Source organism: Prunus persica, chromosome G3, assembly GCF_000346465.2.
Source record: "Prunus persica cultivar Lovell chromosome G3, Prunus_persica_NCBIv2, whole genome shotgun sequence".
In the NCBI taxonomy this organism is placed as follows: Eukaryota; Viridiplantae; Streptophyta; class Magnoliopsida; order Rosales; family Rosaceae; genus Prunus; species Prunus persica.
In genome coordinates, this window is record NC_034011.1 from 17,952,641 (window position 1) to 17,973,550 (window position 20,910).

Consider the following 20,910-nt stretch of genomic DNA (forward strand, 5'->3'; position numbering starts at 1 on the left):
TTCCCCCATTTTTAGAGACAAAGGGTTTTCCCTATTTGTCTTAGTTTTGTTATGGTTTTCATCCAACCATTATAGGCGGCTGCGGCTCAACGTCGGATCTTCACCTGCATTTCAGCGTCGAATCTCCACCACCATCTTTTTTGCAATTTCTTTATGTTTGGAATAAGTTGCAGAGACTCTTTGGGTTCTTTATGTAGTTTTCATCTCTCCTTTGTGAGAGCTTTTCGTCTCTCCTTTGTGAGAGCTTTTCATCTCTCCTTTGTGAGAGCTTTTCATCTCTCCTTTGGGAGAGTTTTATTTGTATTGCTATGACTTGGTTTTTTTAAGCTTTATCTTTTTTTTTATTATTCTAAGTTTGCAATCTTAGTTGGGATGCCTATGCTAGAGTTTCTTCGATCCTACCTGATCGTTAGTGGAGACACGCCATATTGTCTTAATTTTGATATTAGACCGCTCCGTTATTGTAATGGCCCTTTTGTGGCTAGTTTGTATTGGCCCTTTGTGACTAGTGGCTTTTTTGACTGAATTATGAATGCAATCATAGAATTTCTCAACAAAAAAAAGAAAAAAAGAACATATATTCAATTGGATAATATGTATTTTGTGGTTGCATTTAATATGTATTTGTTTTATGTTAAATGTATTTATTTTTTTGATTTGTATGATCTAATATATACTTTTATTTATAGAAAAACTATAGAAATTGTAAGTTTTTGTAATATATATATATATATATATATATATATAGATAAAAGATCATCAAAGTTTAAGCTAAAAAATTTGCTAGCCCACCCGTCGAAAAATTCATGGTTCTGCCCTTTATGCGAAGTTCCAGTAACATTAGTAACTTCAGTATCTTTAAAATCTTTAACTTTCTTGCTGGTCTCTTGGATTTTCTCCCTATTGTTGCAACCTGCTGAACACCAAAGTACAAGCAACGTTTCAATTCCAAGTTTGCAAAATGGTTGAAGCTTGTGAAGATAGTCATAAAAGCTCACCATTATCGTCCTTAGATATTAATAATAAGAATTACGACGAGTTTCTTGATACGAGCCCATGTGCATGTTTGAATTACAAAAACAAAAACAAAAAACAAAAAGATATGCATCCAATATAAGTCACGTGTAGAATTTAGACCCAAGTATCATATGTAAATCGTGTTTTAACTGTTGTGTAAGAGAGGGTGCAGCGCTAAGGCCCTGCTATGGCAACAGGCCCCCTCAGGCCCCAATTCCCCCTCCAACGCTACAAATCCAGCCTGGGCAAGCCATGGGGCCCACCAGCCTGAGCAAGCTCATGGGCAAAACTAGACTGGGCTCTTGCCTGAAGCTGCTGACATCAACTGTGACATCACATGCCAACGGTAAAAAATAATAATTTCGCTCGTTCACGTCATCGTGATGTCACAGCTGACATCAGCGCCTTCGGGCAAGAGCCTAGTCCAGTTTTGCCTCGGCTGGGTTTGTAGCACTGGAGGGGGAATTGGGGCTTGGGGAGCGCTGCACTTACTCTAAGGAGAGTAGGATTTTATTTTTTATTTATCCCCCAACATATATATTTTGATGTTGACCTACCTATGTACTTGTAGCAAGTACCTCACATGGAAACTGTTGTGTCTTCTGTGTGTTCACTTTTGTAATTTTGTTCATCAATAATTGTCGTTTGTTATAAAATAACTGGAATATGTGCGATAAAGTAAAGTAGATGAGACACAATATTTAACGAGGTTCGGCCATACCTACGTCCTCGAAGAGTAGCGGCAATAACTTTTTCACTATGTAAAATAATAGGGCTACAACTTTTAGTGTTTACAATATATGTGGCTCACTGATTTTTCTCTCTTGGAGAATTTCTCTCTAAGCTCTCTATCCTCCTTCTCTACTGGGGGTTTCTTTCTTTCTCACTTGGTATGCTCTCATCCTTTTCTGGAGAGCTATGTTTTCTACTGATGGAGGTGTCTATTTATAGGCCAAAATATTGGTTGTTCACTCATAAACATTTGGCTTCCCTCAAGTGTTTGGCAAACAAGCATCATTAATATTCTTCAATCAATTAGGTAGTGGGTTCTACCATTTTGGGCTCCATTATTAACTTTACAACACTCCCCCTTGGAGACCACAAATGATATGTCTGTTGCCTCATTAAAATCTTGCTTTGAAGAAAATCCAGTAAGGTAGAAAACTAATGGAAGGAAGAAGAGTACAACAATCCGTATATCATACTTCTGGATGCTCCCCCTGATGAATATCTCCCCCTTGATATCTTCATGACTATTTTTCCAAAGGGAAGATCTTTACGACCGAGTGAGGGATGTAGCCATCAACAATTCATGTAGTTGAGTAAGTAAATATATTTCCAGTGAGCTATCTCTATGTAAATCATAAAAATTTCCAGGGTTTGCGTATCCAACAAAACCTGGGCTATTTGTAAGTTCACTTGAAAAGAATATGCCCGTATACGGTGTTATACGGAGATAGCATCAAATATGCCTCACATCATCCCAAAGTGGTGGTGATGGAGTTGAGCTTTATCTGGAAAAGACAATGTCCAGTCCAGTATACTTCCGAAAAATTATTTAAGTGTCCAACAGATAATCCACATAAAAATGCTTCAATACTTTCTTAGTATAAGCAAGAATCTCGTTGGCATAATGCTCGATCTTCAGGTCGAGACAAATATTTCTTGAACTCTTCAGGAGTTTTAATCAAGTATTAACTCTTCTGGAGTTTTGATCAATTATCAACTCTTCAGGAGTTGTAATGTTTTGCAACCACATCATAATTAATGTACTCACTAAGGCAATTTATACATATTAGTATTGAGTACAGATTTTGTGCTTCAGGCACATGTCCTTCAGGGGATTGCTTCATGCAATTTCAATCATTCAAGGATTTTGTTTAAGGGATTACACTTCATGACACATTATATAGTTTTATCTCTAGCTATTTGTTCTGCTTGTACATCTTTTAGGGAATCGCTTCTGGCGATATGCTCCGTTCATTTAATAACCCTTAAAGATAACATGTTGGGCTCCGTAAATGTGCAATAAGAAGGCACGATTGCATTAGTAAACATGGAGAAACCCAACATTCCTTGTTTCTATTAGAAACATTGTGTCATGCAAAGTGAGTGCATTCCTCTTTATTCCGAACACCCAAGTATAACTTTCAAGGTTAACATCTTCTGGGGTTCGTACTATGGGTTTGTTCATTCACGTTCATTCTCATCTGTAATAGAATTTCCTCTTTCCATTTTTTGGCTAAAGAAATTGTTGACATTTAATAATAAAACGTGGTTCCAATCAACACAGCCCATTAATGATTTGAATAGCTACTCCAAAATCAAAAATTGTCATTCATCAATTTGTGATCTCACCATTCTCATGTGCATACGCATGCATCAATTATAAACATTTCTTTGTTTTTGGGTACCCAAGCCACTTCAGGGGGCTTTTATTGTCTCTTTCTAGATAGAAATCTCTTATAGAATGAATTATGTGAGAATGTGGATCATAACCTCCAATGATGCGTTATTTTACAGTAGGGCATGGATAATCTCCATTTAGGGAGTTGGAACATTTAGAACCCATATATTTGTCATGCTGCAGGCATGCCACAGATTAATACATACATGTCAATTAATTTCTAGGACTCTAAACCATATAATTTGCTACGCATTAGGCGTACATCATATCAATATTGACATGTTAAAGGATTGTCTTTCCGGGACTTCAATCCATATCATTTGCTACACAACAGGCGTGCATCATATTGATCACTGCTATACCCATGTTCTGTTCTTATGGGACTTTAATTTATGCAGTGTATTATCAATGTATTCAACTTGCAATCTGTGAAATTTGCTTTAATAATTCATGAATACATATCAGAATGATACAAGTCATTATCCTGGAATGGTCATAATACAAGTCGTTCTTCTGGAACGATTTATAATGCAAGTCATTCTTTTGGAATGGTCTTTTGCATGGCATTCTTCTGGAACGGCCTTATCTCCCCATTTGGTTACCTTCAAGGATGTTGTTCAAAATATCAAAATAAGAGTACAAGTATGAAATAACATAAGTATCGCTTACATCCTTAGGTGGGAGAGACTTTGTTCAAATATCTTCCAAGCTTGTATCGGCTTAGCAAATACAATGTAATGCTTGATGATCTAGTTATATCCTGCAAGAGCAAAAATCACAATTCTTCTATCTGTCAAAACAAATAACCCTCAAAGTTAGGATCACAACATGGATTCTTTCTTCAGATGTCCGTTCTAAAGAAATAAAATCCCTTATGAACATAAAGTTATAAATAAAAAAAAAAGATACAAAAATTGTGATATTGATTGCAAGGTAAGGTAAGCAGTTAGGGGAGGAAGCTAATGAAAGTAGACAACAAACTCTCATTTCTCCTAGTCTAGTGGAACTCTAGGAGATCAGAGCATGTGGTCGTCATTACAGTTCCTTGATGTAGCAGAAACGTGATCAGAGATAGTCTTGCTTCTTAAGCACATCGAGTGCTTACTGATAGGAAAAACAAGTGGATATTGCATCACTAGCTATGTAGAAAATTAGATGTCTTCTGCAAAGAAAATTTCGTTTGTAACATATTTATACACAAATAAGAGGAATAGGTAGAACCGGTGAATTTCAAATTAACCACAGAAATTTGTGAGGTTCTCGGGGTGCTTTTGAAAAAGTAGCTCAGTGAAATCCACAAAGCAAGATCGGCTTTGACGAAAATTATACTTGAGAACGCCGAAAGTGCCGACAAAAATTAATGAAGGCCGCGTGAAGTTTTGGAATCTAAGAAAGAAAAAGAGAATATGGGGATCCGAGATAATATTGGGATCTTCGAAACCGTTGCCATATTTCCACCTATAGATATTGCCTCTGCAAGACCTGATTGGAGTAATTGCGTTTCAACTCAACTTCCTTTCATTTTCTGAAAATTTAGCTTCTCTTAAAACTTTCCTTGAAACCTTCCTAAAAATGGCTTCCTTTTCTTTTCGTCCAAACCATCTTGATTTAAATGTTTCTCCCAACACAACTCGTGACACCAAAGTCTGGCATCCGTCCTTTGTATCCCAAAATCGTCATCTCACGGTTAATGATTCTGTGATGATGAATGATGCGACTGCTATCATAATAGCTATGAATTTCGTTACTCCAATGGATGAAATGCTATTATCAGTGAGGTCTGATGAAGAGGCTATTGATGACTCAATAGCTTTTAGCATTCAGAGTGCTGCTTCTGTTTCTAACATGGCTAATCGTTTGCGTGCTAGAGCAAACGAGGTTCAGAAGCTGAACACTGAAAATTCGTCTCTCCAGAGAATGCTTCATGAATCTCGACAGGAGGTTGAGAAACTTAAAGAGCAAAATAATGCCTTGTTGAAACTAGTTAGTTCGTACTCCGTTAATATGCTAAGAAGGCTAGACATGTTGCAGGTTTTCAATGAAAGAATTCTAAGAAACCACGAGGGGCTCATGGCTAAGCTTAAGAGGAGCCATCATCTTCCTTCAGAAGCCTCCAGAACATAATGTAATTTTATAGATTTTGTAGAGCCTGCCTTTCCTTGCAGGTGGAAAAATATATCTATTGTATGTCTTCTTTCCTGTTTATAATAATTGCGCAAATTCTTAAACCTGAACCTGTGGTTTTTACTTCTTTTCAAAATGACGGTTTGGAACCTTGTGCCTTATAGGTTTAAATAACCACACCAAATCTCTCAAGTTACATATTTCAATGCATGTGAGTCCGGAACTTCTGGCCCAAGCTAAACACGACCTCAGAATTTATTTGCCTTTTTCAAATGGGCATGAAATATAAATTGAGTAAAAATTATGATAATATTGAAATATAGTAGTGAAGAGCATTAACTACTATATACCCAAAACTTCAGGTTCGGACTCTTTCATATATTTGGATCCATGAGCTTCTGGCCTAGATCATATACTATAACAAAATATGTGGGGAGTCTCAATTCATCCTTTGAGGTTTATCTTGATATTATCCATTGCACGGTGTATTTTTAACAACCGGAATTCATAAAATATATTTCTTTCTTGAGGTGTCGATTGTAACAAAATCAAACTTTATTAAATTTATCATTTTCTTATGCCAAAGAAATATGCGGTGTACCATAATTTGCAATAATACATTAAGGATTGTCCATTTAACTATTGGAACTTTCAAGTTCTTAATATTGTCAGATTTTGAACTTTGGACCAAAATCACATATTCTCATGATATGGACATTTTTATAATTTCTTGTATATATTTCAGAACTTCAAGCCCTTACATAATTGTCCATGTTTTGAGGAACTTCTAGCATCTCATTTAATTGCTCATCCATGAGTTTAAGGAATTGCATGTTACCTTTTGTATATAGTGATGGTTTACCCAAAATGGTTAAAATTTATGCATACGTCACTGTTCATGTATACGATACTATTCATCAAGTCATGAAATTTGTGTCTATTCATGCATATAGTACATTTGCCAGTACAATTACTATTCATGTGTACGACACTATTAACCAATACGGTACTGTTACATCATCAAGGAACTCCAAGTCCTTATTTACATGTCAAGGATCAAGGATCTTCAAGTTCGGTCACTTATTTACAAATACAGTACCAGAGAGACTGTCAGCTCTCATATCAATATTATCATCAAGGATCTTCAAGTCCTGATATAGTTGTATGATGAGGATCAAGGAGCTTCTGGTCCTGATTTGTATACTGTAAAAACTCATCATACCGCACAATTAATCCATGAAATAAATTGCTTGTAAATAAATTGCTGATATGGACGATAAACCTGCACCATACTTTAAATAAATGTAAATGTGCGGTAAAGTAAATTCATAAATTAAATTGCCTCATGTATGGACGTTAATTCTGCACCATACTTTAAATAATAAAGTAAATGTGCTTGTATGGGCACTAATTCTACTCCATACTTTTAAATAAAAATAAAGGCAATAGTGTGGACGATAAACCCGCACCACACTTTTAAATAAATACTGCTATATGGATAATAAACCTACACCATACAATAAATGTAGGGATAAAACCACCACTAAATAAAATAAGAAAGGTGTTAGTATTACCAACGGCCTTCCACTGATAATAGGTTTAGTATTACCAATGGTCCGTTTTTATTAATGGTTAGTAATACAGGAGCAAATAAATATAATATATTATATTACCATCAACTTTTCATATTAATATTATAATTCAATACCATTTTTTGTATATACTGACTGTTCAAAAAGTTTAAGTTGTGATAATTGCGGGTGAGAAAGCAAAGGCATGCACATATGCACAATGATCACTTCAATATCTTTGTCGGCCATGATTCTCTTCATATATGGTTGCTTTATATATTATGTTAAAGCATCATCAACTTTTTGATTTTGATATAATTATATATGATCCGTATATAATAAATTGACAGTTATTGCTTCTGGCAGTCGTGGATTATATATACTAGATTAAGACTATCATATCAAATAATATTCTATAAATATTACTTGAGCATATACATATGCCGTGTAGGTCTATATGTATAACTTGAGTATATTGCCATTATATATAGGGTAAATTGCCGAAAATCCCATAAACTATAACGCTTATCGAAATGTCCACCATGAATTATTTTTTCAGCCAATTTAACCATCAGACTATTTTAAATGGCCAATTTAGCCCCTGCCGTTAGTTTCCATGTAGTTTCATCCAATTTGTCGTTAAAAATAATTAAATCTTTAAAAACTAAAGAAGCAAAAAAAAAAAAACACAAAACACAAAAAAAAAACCCTAGAATCAACGTCTTCCCCACCCCATCCCCCAAACCCTCTCTCTGCAATCCCACTTCTGTAAGGTTTTTTCAGTGAAAGAGCTGGATGTTTTCCCAGTGAAAGAGCAACAATGGAGGTGGAGAAGAAGACCCACCTCTACAACACTGCAGATTGATGGTCTATAACCCCAACCCCATGGCAGATTGGGTATTTTCCAGTGAAAGAGCAACATCGGATATTTTAGGGGGCAGACCCCATGGCAGATTGATGAGCTACAACCCAACAACCAAAGAGACCAAAGTTCTGGTCCACAACCTGTACTTGGCCAACGAAGTAGCAGTCTCTCCAGAGACGGGGAGAGAAGAAAGAAAAGAGAGGGAAGAAGAAGGAAAAGGAAAAAGAATAATAATATATATAAATAAAAAATAAAAAAAAGAGAAGAAATTATGATTTTACATTTTCTTTATTATTTTTTGGTATTGTGCTTGTAAAATGACAAACGTACCCTTATAATTAACAGAAAATTGAATGGAAATCTAAAAACTTGACGGCATGGGCTAAATTGGCCATTTAAAATAATTCAAATGCTAAATTGATTGAAAAAATAATCTCTGGAAGACATTTCAATAGTCGATATAGTCCAGGGGGTATTCGGCCGTTTACCCTTATATATATAATATATTATATCAAAACCAAAAAGTTGATGATGCTTTAACATAATATATGAAGCAACCATATATAAAAAGAATCATGGCCGACAATGATATTGAAGTGATCATTGTGCATATGTGCAAGCCTTTGCTCTCTCACCTGCAATTATCACAACTCAAACTTTTTGAACAATTAGTATATACAAAAAATGGTATTGAATAGTATATAGTATTAATAAAATAAATGAAGAAGATAAAAAGACAAAGAGCTTATCATGTTTTGGTGGGTTTGCTCGTATATCTCTCTAGCAGACCACAACTCCTCCACTACTTTTCTTCCTTACATCAACACAATGGTTAGTACTATAAATAATAGTGCAGTACAAAAATTATACCTAAGAGCTTTTCACGCTGATAACATGTTATAAAATAACTGAAATATGTGCGATAAAGTAAAGCAAATGAGACAATATTTAACGAGGTTCAGCCATGCCTACGTCCTCGGAGAGCAGCAACAGTAACTTTTCCACTATGTAAAATAATAGGGCTACAACTTTAGTGTTTACAATATATGTGGCTTACTGATTTTTCTCTTTTGGAGAATTTCTCTCTAAGCTCTCTCTCTTCCTTCTCTACCGGGGCTTTCTTTCTTTCTCACCTGGTGTGCTCTCATCTTTTTTTGGAGAGCTATGTTTTCTACTGATAGAGGTGTATTTATAGGCCAAAATATTGGTTGTTCACTCATAAGCATTTGGCTTCCCTCGAGTGTTTGGCAGACAAACATCATTAATATTCTTCAATCAATTAGGTAGTGGATTCTACCATTTTGGGCTCCATTATTAACTTTACAACATCGTTCACGATCATTGGCCAATATTCCCCCATATTTTCAAGATCAACAATACTAAATACTAATTTTTCGACACGAACTAACACGGCAATTTCTTATTTGCTTTGAATAAATAGTCACTTGGTGTCCAAGAAATCTTACAAATTACCACAACAATCAAAAAATGAGGCAGATTAAGCAGGGCGAAAAATTTGCAAGGATACAGCATATAATTGATATTTCGAAAGATTGCCAAGAAATTTGTTCATGTTCATTTTCATGCAAAGGATATCTAAGAGAAAATTTGAAGGACCTTCAATAACTACAAGATGGTGGATTTCATTTCATGTTGATAACACAAAGGGCAGTACCGATAAAACTTACATTCGCAACACCTTTTTTAACATGTGATACAATATGTTAATGTGATTTAGATCTTCCTAAGTTAACACATAAGTTACCAAATCCTATAAATTGTTCCATCCAAATGGGCACTCGATTTTAAAATATTATTGACAACAAAATTCTCAACTATATGCAGTCCAAGGCATCAACAATTGTCCCTCAACCACATTTCAAGCATATACAAAACTGCTCGTCTCAACTCAAGGTAGCAGAACAAAGCAAGCAAATGTTGATACTGTCTAGTAGATCACCAGATAATAATCTCATTTCTAAATCTATTCCATTCCGTCAAGTTCTAAATTGGTTCAATTCCATTGAGTTCTTGGGTGCGCTTCTGATCTTAGAAAGTAGAAAGTCTTTTATTTTGATATAGAAAAAGACGGAACAAAATGCAATTGATAGTGTAACTTGGGCTATAAACTGTAGTGAAATGGAATAGGAATTAAGGAACAGGGAAAGAAGTTCACTAAGAAAATATAAGAAACTACCATCTTGATTCGATATATCTTAGGCGTAACACCTAGGGCTAGACTGCATCACAATCCTAAGCGTACGCTGCAGGAAAATTCTGTAAAGTTGATTCATATCTCAAAAGATATGGTTTCTGTAATGACCTTAAACTCTCAGGACTTTCTTCGAACTACTCATTTATAATAAACGATATTAACGACTACCACTTCACAGATTCTCCTAACATAAAAGCATAAATACTATGACTTCTAGACTGCATCAAAATGAGGACATAAAATACTACCGTGAAAAAACTACAGCATGAACAGTCTTGGATAGCACAGTGCAACTGCAGTACATCCACATAAGTTATAACAACAGCCTAAAATCATCCAGCATAAAGTCTGGGTAAGTAGAGCCTTCGATACACTTTTTGAAGGGTACTACCACTCATCTATATCAACATTTACATCTCTCCTTTTTTTTTTTTTAAAGTACATGCCAGTCAACAACACATGAGTAAAATTCAAAATGAACAAAATTGAAGCCAAGTCTAATCTCAAACACACTTTGTTATCTAATAATGTGACTAGATGAAAGAAGACTAACAACTCAGAGTACCCCGATTAACCGATTTCTCGCCCTCTAATTCAAAATAACTTATGTCACCAATAATGCCATATTTCAGCATTAGCATCGCAAATCCAGACTGACAACTCAAACAACCCACCATTGTCTCAGCTAAATTGCATTCTTTAGACAGAACCCTCCCAGCATTCAAAACTCTACCTGCATGCCCTTCCCAAAAACCTAACATACCATACCACCAATTCTCTCTCATTCACAACCCACAATTTTGAAACTACTCTTCTCGTCCCTTAACACCCTTGTCATCACCAAAACTCCAGTAAAGTTTCCCACGCATTTCTGAAGTAAGAGCGAAGTTTTCTAGCGTTTTGCTAAACAGTTGGTTTGAAACTGGTCATCAATCGAAATTCACCCAAACAAAAAACAGGCAGTACCAAAATCAACTCACAATTTTCATAAAACACGTTACAAATTTAAAATTCAACTTCGTTTAACCAAACAATGCAGAGAAAAGTACAGAGCAGAGCTTACAAAACTACAAAGCGAAGCCTTTCAGATACTCAGGGTCGCGCTTAGCTCTCTCCTGAAACTTGTTGAACCACCGATCCAAAATATCCGTAGGCACCACCAGCTTAGACCCATCCACACCACAAAACGACTGCATGAAATTGAACAGATTCTCCCCAACCTTCATCGCCATTCGCTCTATTCGCTTCTCGGCGGTGACGTCGAGCGACGGCAGCGACGCCAGGTCCTCCACCGACACACCGATTTTGGCCGACAGCGGCACCGCGTCGGCAGTGAGCTGAAGCTCGCCGCCGGGCGCCGGCCACGGCAAGGAGAGCACAGCCGATGGCCGAGCCACGGTGACGGCGCCGCAGAAGAAGAAGGACGAGCCGGGGGACTGGATGTAGACGGCTAGGGCTTTGTCCGGTGGGAGGGTGAAGTTGTTTAAGAGGAAGATACACATTTCGCGGACCTGAGCGTAGGCCTCCCCTGCGCACGTTAGAAAAATCATAGGTTTGAGTGATAGAGTGAGCCGAAGATAAAAAAATTGGGAAATTGGAAAAATGGACAAAAAGGAAAATAAAATACCAACGAAGGTCTTCATGTCGAGGATCCAGTGGAAGGTATCGATTTGGGAGAAGGAGGAGATGTCCATTGGGAAGCTACGGTTCGGGAAGACGACGCCGAACATATTTTCGATTGTGATTTAAACCGTTAATTTATGTTTTTGTATTTTTTGACTTTGTTGAGAAGAGAAGAGAAAGGACTAGAGCAGCAGCGGGGCAGAGAAGAAATGGAGAAAGGAAACTATTAATATAGAAGGTGAAATAATGGAGAGAGGAAAGCACGGTCGTGTAGGCAGTGTGTGAGCTGAGTGGGAAGGTTTGAATTTGGTCAAGTCTTAGAAGAGAAGCATCGAGTACAATCTAGAAAAGTTTTGTAATCAGGGGGTGTATTCAATTCATACTTATAAAGACTTTTTTTAAGTAAGTGACTTTCATAAAGATGACAAATTTTTAAATACTTTCATCGAGTTGATAAAAGTCACTAGTAAATTGACAAGATGACAAATTTTTAAATACTTTCATCGAGTTGATAAAAGTCACTAGTAAATTGACAAGACTTTTGCTCTTGACAATTAGCCTTAAAAGTATAGAAAAGTAATTCATTTAATAAGCTTTTTAAAAGTCATTAACTTTTTGGATACCACCAAACTTTTAAATACTTTTTAAAAGTCATAACTGAATACCACCAAACTTTTAAATACTTTTTAAAAGTCACAATTGAATACCACTAGACTTTTATATACTCTTTAAAAGTCTAAATTGAATACCTCCAGACTTTTAAACTCTATGAAAGTCATTAAAAGTTTGAATTGGATACACCTCAACTTTTCTTTTTATTCTGATGTCATCTAGCCCAAAATAAAAATGTGTTAACTTACATTCGAAGCTATCTTAGTAGAGTATGTAAGAGAAACTCCCATACCTGTGTAGTTTGGACTATCACCTATATTTTTTTATGACAACAAAAAAACTAGGGAGACTTTGGAAAAACCCAAAGGAGAGAGAAAATTTTTAAAAGAAGCAAAAATGGACAAAATTACCCTTATTTATTTTTTAATTTCCTAAGAAATCCTTTACATTTGCATGTCTTTGGTTTGAAAGTTGAGAGGTTATTCTGTCTTTTTTGAAAAAGCTTTGGCTTTTTCCAAAAGTGAAAGTTTTTTTATGGGTAAAACCTAAATTTACTAAAAAACTATCGCTTGTACCCAAAAAAAAAAAAAAAAAAACTTTTTTCTTTCCTTTTTCGTGTCAAAGTAACCTACGAACTTGTATGATGTACACTTGTAGGCTTAAATACTAAAGACAATTTCTCTAACTTTATTTATGTGTGAGGGGATGCTTAATAGATGTACGATCAATAGAATTGTTATTATTGAATAGCTAGATTGAACTGAAAAAAAAATAAATTTAAATTTTAAAAAAATGCTGGATTGAACTCCTTGACACACTCCACTGTTATAGAAGGCTCATTTCAGGCAAAAAAACTTACTTATAAAAGGGATATAACTGTTTTGCTATCCTCTACCAGTAATACAATGACACGTGAAAAAGTTATCTCATGTGTCATTGTATTATTGGCCAAGAATAGCAAAAAGTGCTCCTCATTGCACGAAAATCTCTCCATTTCAGCTCCAAACTCCAAGGCATGTGTAGAGGTGTCAAACGGTACATACTGCCCTAGCCCGTTTAAATGGGGCACAACACGGCACTAACGCAAATATTAATGAGCTGTGTCTGGATCAAAAAATTAGATCCAATGGACTTGGCCATGCCGTCATGGCACACCGCGTGTGTAATAATGATGATGGTTCTATCTCTCTTTATTTATTTTATTTTTTTTCCACAAGTTAATAATAAAGCATTATATTTGAAGAAGGGCAATGCTAAGCTTACCACATTTTTATACCACATTATATACCACTTCTTTAAAAAAGATGAAACTCACTAATAAAATGAGACTTACCTTTATTAAAGAGATGTTACATAATGTAGTATAAAAATTTAATACACCTAGCATTTTCCTTTGAAATTTTTTTTTTACAAATCACAGAAACTTCTCTATTTATGCTTTCAATATGTTATTTATGTACATGTTATATTGTATTGTAACTTTGAAATAAAAGGCAGTTTTAATCATAGAAGAATGCACTTGGTCATCCACTACCAACAAAATAAATCAGACTACATTGAGGGTTACTATCGGCATACTATAAAAGCATGCAACTTGCAAGAGCAAGCAATTCTGTTCTGTTCTTCATGAAATGAAGGCCCAAACAAAGCATCTACCACGAAGCCTCACTCAAAAACAAATTCCATGCCATATCTTGCTTTTCTTCGCCGCTAGAATGAAAACTTTAATACTAAAAACAAACTGTGGAGATGATCTTGGCCAATTTCAATAATATACAACAGGTTGCTAATCCCTCTTTGAAACTTCTGGGTGCATGAGTTGTCCCACGTCTTCACCAAAAACAATATGCACAACTACCTTATCTGATATAGCAAATCGTCGGAACATTAAAGCATCATCATATTACACGAAATAAATTCTACCAAGAAAAAAACTTTCAAATCAACCAACAGCTTCATTTCCTCTATTTGCTAGCCCAGAATGAAAAGCATTGAGACATCCAAGCAGAATAAGTCAACATCTCGAAAATCATAACGGTCATTTTTGTACAGCTACCATAGCTAATACTGATCGAGATACCAGCAAGTTCCCCACAGCTCCAGTTTTACTAAGATTGCATGGCATCTGCATGGTAGCTATCGAGTTCCTTGTCAAGTTCATCAACTGACTTATCAACGGGCTTCTTCCTCCCTGGCCCACTGCGACCACGCCCACGGCCGCTCCCACTCCCACGTGGTTGGCCGCGACCATTTCTGATCCCTCCACGACTGCTCCTGCTACAAAACCCAGCAACATTATAATCACACATTGAAATGCTACAGCTATTACTGAAATCCAACAGCAGCACATATATCATACAACAGCTATTGCCGACTAACTCTAGACAAAAAATAGTTACCGCTGATTTGGAGAATAAATAAATAAAAGATAAAATTATCAACTGGGAAGACAAAGTTTCTTTCAAAATAACTGGGAAGATAAGCATCCAATACATGTTCTTAATTTTCACTGCTGGATTGCTCTATAAGTCAATAGGTAGATGATGAAGAGATTTCAAGACTGAACACATGCATGCTGACATACTAGAGAAGGCATCCACAGCTCCAGCTGATGTACACAATGCAATCACTCAAACATAGTTCAAACAGCTCAACTTTAATGCACACAGCAGTGACCCATTACAAATCATTTTTTACTGAATGTGTGTTGGTTACATTTCATCTTATCAAATCCTGCCGTTTTTGTTGCAAACTTACAATGTAACAGAGAAACAGCAGGCAAAAGGAACACCAGAAACAGTCTGTTAAAATATGGGATTTCAATGTGGCCTTCCTACAACATTAGTAAGTAACCCATACCAAAAGAAGTTAGATTAATTGCAAAATATATATTAGAAATAATTTTATTTTGCAATACAATGCAGAATAACTATAATTAAGTTCCATAGAAATTACTGGTTGAAGATAATGTCTGTTGAGCCCATCCAAAAAGAGAAACAAGAATCACCTAAAGCTCAATCAAACCGACTGACTTGGAATTTATCAACTTCCAATAGGACCCTCCCATATGATCTGAATGAATATTTGGCATTTGTAACCAGTCTTAGGAGTTCTCAGTTGAAGTTGCCAAATTTGGATCTCTAGCCCATATACCAGAATTTATTATTTTTTCCTTCAACAAAATCTTTGCACAAATCACTTTCTTAATACCAATTCTTAAATAAATTGGGAGAGAGAAAGATAAGGGACGAAGAATGCATGAAGATCAAGGAAAAATAAAGCTTGAAGCCCAAGCCAGCTTAGGTTACATTTCTAAGCTAGGCTAGGCTACTACAGTCATTATTGAGTTGTTACCGTAAATCCTGACTTCCCTCAGTCAGTAAGTCACAGCATTTAGTTGCCTAGATTATTCTGGTGCTATGGAGTTATAATTTGCTCTAGTAATTTCACATTTAAAAAGCCCAGTACATTTTTTCTTAAGAATAAAGGCCCTAGATGGGTCTGATCTTCTCAACTCAATGGCCAAGTTCAGAGGAAGAGCAGCAGCCATAACACTTTCCTTTTCAATTGCGTTCTACTATTCAGCCTTACGATGATGCGCGGCGGAATAGTGGAACACTAGGTTATGCAATTCAGCCCAAATATGATCCCTACGGAACACTAGGTATGATGCCTAGTAATCTTCTACTGTTGGTGCAATTCAGCCTATGTGTGATGCCTAAGGAATGCTAGATTTGGTGCCTGGAAGTCTTCTTCTTCTCCATTTTCTTCATTCTCTGCATGTATAACCCAAATCGCAGCCACAAAATATTTTGATCATGCCCCCTTCAAAACCCTAATTCTTCCCATGTTCAGACGCCAACTTTTTGTACAAGATACAAAGAAAGGAGTACAAAACAAGACAAGAAATACAAGGTCCAAGGAGCAAACCACAATAATAAAACACCAATTAAGTTCCCAGGCAACATTGAGATTCATATCCATCCTAAACAACCCCACAAACGACCCAATTGATGCAAATCTTTCTAACATGCATAAGTCATTCAACAAGCATATGACACTACAGGAACTCTAGCATATAAGATTTACATCATTGAAATTAAAATAACATTGACAGTTCAAAAAGACACACTTCTGTATTAACAAGATCAACAGATAGGGACTTACCCAGAACCACGATTAACCATAGGCAAAGCATAGCCACCACCACGACCAGGTCCAGGCCTACATTAAAAGATGTGTGAGGAATACAAAAAATGATAAAGATATTTATTTTTTGTCATCCAAACAATACTGGCACCGCACATACAAAAAGCCTACAAATCATGGAGTATAAGAAACTGTTGTGAACCGATGACTTAGTAAGTGCGCTCTAGGAAGACAAACAAAGGATTATGAGAAGACAAGCAACATGTTTTTTAATAAGAAACATGAAGTGTTTTATGACAAAACAAAATGGCCTACACGGAACATGGAATAGCAGTTCATCAGACACCTCAAACAACAGCCATAACATGAAAACCCAGACAAAACACCTAAAACAGTCGAACCACCATAAACCAGTAAAGCCTCAGTACAAAATTGCAGTTTCTTGGGCACACCCTCCACCCAACCAAAGCCCTGTAAAAACCGATTCCAGATAAGTCAAGTGAATCTGCAATGCAAGAATAAATGGCCCACATGCTCCCCCTCCTTACACAACACACAACAATGTGAAAATGAACATGCCAGAGGTCTTCTTTTCTGGAACATGTCACAGGTATTTATCCTTCCGTGAACCACCAACCAAGAAAGAATTTGCACCTTAGCTGAAATCGGGACCAACCTGTTAAATCAACTTAAGTGGAGAGGAATCAATTGACTGGTGGCCAATTGAAGTATAAAAAATTCAAAATAGATTTTTAAAAAAAAACAAAGTGGAGCCAGAAGAATGGCTCTTTATCTACCCAATTTGGATGCAAAAAAAGATCACTTAGAAGGTAGAACAAGTATGCATATTCCTGGAATTATCCATCATTCAAGTTTCTATGAAACTGAGGAAAAGGTGCCTGCATTTAGGTTCAAGGAGACTATATGAGGAAGGAAATAGAAGTTGGAAAGATAATAACCCCACCCAAACATCTAACCAACCACAATTTTCAAAAAAAGGAAAGACGGATAACCTAGGACTTCGGAAAGAACCTCTCTCCACAAGGAGACAGCAAACATACTGATCTTATAATGGAAAGCATCGCTAGTAAGTTAGACCAAAAAAAGAAAAATTGGTCGGGAAAATTCATATTTAACCAAAAGATCTAATAGAAAATAACAAAGAAGAATGTTATTAGGGGTGTTCATTGGATACCAGATAACATAAATGGGAGATGAACATTGTCCACAATTCCCCAAATAAAAAATATTTGGTAGAAACTGAAGCAATATGTGATTATTCAAGGCTATCTTCAACATCTCCCCTTATCCTTTAACCACAAGCTGCAAGCATATTCATACATCCATATTGTAATTTAATCATTAAAAGTGTCCATGTAAATAGGCTTATGTCCAGCAAGAAAAGACTCCAAAACTAAAAATCAATAATCTCAAGGATGAACTACGACTGTTATGGCACATAAATGGTCTTTGGGTTTATGTGTAACATGATACATGCCTATAATTGCAGTGTCAGTTGCTTAATAAATATGAAAGAAATGGAGTGTGAACAGGAAAAAAACATACGTCATTACAACAGTCCTTTTCTTCCTTCCATGCACTCCTGTCACATTCACACGAGCTGAAATAGGCATCCCTGCATTGGCACCAACAATCTCAATCTTCATAGGCTTCCCATCCAATAGGACATTATTATACCGCTTCAATGCTGCAAATGCATCACTTCGTCTAGTATAAACCACTTCAGCAGAACCCTGTGACAAAAACAGCAAACATCTTTCCCTCAATGAAATTGACCACCAAAGTAATGTGTCTATTGAATAGTATCAAGATGAGCAACAGTATACATCAAATAATTCTGCGGCTAGGCCTAATGGATTACATATAACTTAGGGACCCGGACATACCCAAATTCAACAATTCTTAATGGACCGCTCATGTCGGGAGTTAAACATAAATAAACTATTTCAAAATACACACCAAGGTCAAACAACAGAGGAAGATAAAACCTAAACTGGCTTTTTGCAGAAGGTTCGAGTCCGAAAGCCAGTTCTATACATCAAACTGCTAATGGACAACCACGGAGACAATGCCTCTTTAAAAAAGTGTAAAATGTGCAAATAAATATAAAGAACAAATTAAAAGCTTTGATATATCCACTTCTTTGTTGGACCTCAGAATGTTTTGATGGGATAGTGAATTGAAGCCAGATATAATAACAAAAAATAAATCTTTTAACAATGCTTCCTTCATGATTTCATCTAGTTCCAATTCTTTGACTCATTTCTAGACTTTACAACCAATATCAGGATTTTAACTGAGGATCAGTGCCAAATAAAACCAGCACAACAAATCAGGATAGAAAATAAAATGAGGGAAAAAGTCTAGATAACAATGCTTCCTTCATGATTTCATCTAATTCCAATTCTTTAACTCATTTCTAGACTATACAACCAATATCAGGATTTTAACTGAGGATCAGTGCCAAATATAAGCAGAACAACAAATCCGGATAGAAAATAAAATGAGGGACAAAGTCTAGATAAGGAGGAGAATAACTCACACTTGGACGGCCATTTTTGTCAAAATGTACCGCATATCGTTTCAGCTCTCCGATCTCAGAGAAAAGTTCCTGAGTTGCAGTTTCACGTGATGTTTCAGGGGAACGTTACAAGAAATTTGTTATAGAAAGCGCTTAAGATGAAAATAAATGGCTCAAGTTGTACCCTTATATCCTCATTTGTCACTCCATAGTCCAAGTTGGAAACATATAATTTTGTGCCAATTTCAATCCCTGATATCCCCGCAGCTCTAATGCTGTCTTCAAACAAATCAGGTTGCCATGGGAAACGCTTGGTTCGGCGGGTAGACTGATGAAAGAATGCAGAAAAAGATCCAGATGGGGAAAACAAATGTCAGCTCATGAATAGATAACAAGATAATTCGCCATTCCTCAAAGTCCCCAGAAATTAACCCAATTAACCCACAAGTACAGATAAATCTCGAAGATAATGGTACATATGCAGTGGACGACGATAGCGCTTTAGAAGATGAGCCAAAAGCCAAAATGAGCTTCTCCATGAACAACATACGTCACAGATCCTCTCGTATTTGACTTTCTAAACGTTTTAGAGATCCTCGTGTATTTTGGGTTTTAAAATCATATTCTCAAGCATATCATAAAACATCTACATTTTTTAGCTTGCCTTGGCAATGGTATACGAGGATGGCCGAGTATTCACTGGGAGAGGACCTCTACGAACTGCTCCTGTCATTCTTCCACCTGGAATTCTTCCAGCTGCCATCCTTCCAGCATTAAAGGACCCACGTGGTCCACCACGGCCACGAGGGGCCCTACCACCTCTAGTTCTCTCACGATTACCCCTGCTGTTCTTAATCATGTCATCAAGCGACATATCCAAAGCAGTAGACATCCAAACGAGAGACAAGTGAAATCCTTCTGCTAAAATGGAGATCTAGACCTGAAATTACAAAACAAAATGAAACAAAAAAATATCAATAACGATAACCCCAACTCGGTTAAGATTGGCAAACAAACACTTCAAAATTACTCATATCGCTTTGTAAATCAACTTTGTCAGACTTATTTGTTTCCAAGAGCAACAATTTCATTGTTTAGAGAACGAACATATACAATACAACCCCATCTTGAAACCAAAAGAAAGATAGAAACAGTTGAATGTAAAGAAAATCAAACCAGAAAACAAGTTACAAGAACAAATAATGATTCAGATCAAAAAGCGGGCGAATCAGATCGCCAAAAACCTAAAATCAACGCGATCTTTTCGCATCGACTATAAATCAAAGAACAGAAAGAAAGAGAACTACTTTTAATTGGCGGAAAACACCGAGTAACAACAAATCTACAAAGAATTTCAAATCAGAAGCCCTAAAAGGTGTACAGCAACAAAGAATTAGATCATAGAGAGAGAGAGAGAGACAGAGAGAGAGGGACAGGAAAATACCAGGAGACGATTAAAGAAGCGTTCGAGGAACTGAGACAACGATCACAAAGAGAGGCGTGAGAGAAAGAGAGATTTGGTGCCTGTGGAAAGTAGGGTTGAGATGGGGAGGTAGACGAGTGGGTTACAACGGAGAAAAAGGTTTTAGGGTTTCTGAATATAATTGAGGGTAGCTGTGGTTCGTTTCGGGGAAGGCGGTTTGGGCTTTACCTTTTTTTTTTTCTTTTTCTAATTATCTTTTTTTCGATTGAAGTATTTTACTCTTTTTTTAGGAGTTAACGTTGTTACAACATTACATGTATGGGCGGTTGGGGGAGTCTTTGAGACACCAATCAATGTTGAAC

At 36.3% G+C, this 20,910-nt stretch overlaps 2 protein-coding genes across 4 annotated transcripts in view; both read right to left on the bottom strand.

Moving 5' to 3' along the window:
* LOC18781801 (protein OPI10 homolog) lies at positions 11,158–12,138 on the bottom strand. The gene is made up of 2 exons (XM_007214977.2): positions 11,827–12,138; positions 11,158–11,727 (listed from the first exon to the last, which is right to left on the bottom strand). Exons 1-2 carry the CDS (start codon positions 11,927–11,929, stop codon positions 11,267–11,269), a joined length of 564 nt encoding a protein of 187 aa, XP_007215039.1. The 5' UTR covers positions 11,930–12,138; the 3' UTR covers positions 11,158–11,266.
* Positions 13,941–20,910, bottom strand: part of LOC18781760 (THO complex subunit 4D) — a 7,030-nt gene continuing 60 nt past the window's right edge. The window contains exons 1-7 of one of the 3 annotated variants that reach the window (XM_020559439.1): positions 20,570–20,910; positions 19,790–20,065; positions 19,310–19,453; positions 19,147–19,215; positions 18,150–18,337; positions 16,602–16,658; positions 13,941–14,708 (exon numbers count right to left, since the gene is read on the bottom strand). The exon at positions 20,570–20,910 is cut by the window's right edge and continues 52 nt beyond it. In XM_020559439.1, coding sequence (XP_020415028.1) covers positions 14,543–14,708; positions 16,602–16,658; positions 18,150–18,337; positions 19,147–19,215; positions 19,310–19,453; positions 19,790–20,017 — 852 coding nt within the window. In that variant the 5' untranslated portion in view covers positions 20,018–20,065; positions 20,570–20,910 and the 3' untranslated portion in view covers positions 13,941–14,542. The other 2 variants (XM_007215713.2, XM_020559440.1) reach the window with 2 other exon arrangements.

Bases quoted from the DNA above. Each gene is read 5' to 3' on its own strand.
- LOC18781801 (XM_007214977.2), bottom strand. From the start codon at position 11,929: ATGTTCGGCGTCGTCTTCCCGAACCGTAGCTTCCCAATGGACATCTCC. The intron at 11,728-11,826 runs GTATTTTATTTT...TAACGTGCGCAG, and splicing joins CGACATGAAGACCTTCGTTG to GGGAGGCCTACGCTCAGGTC.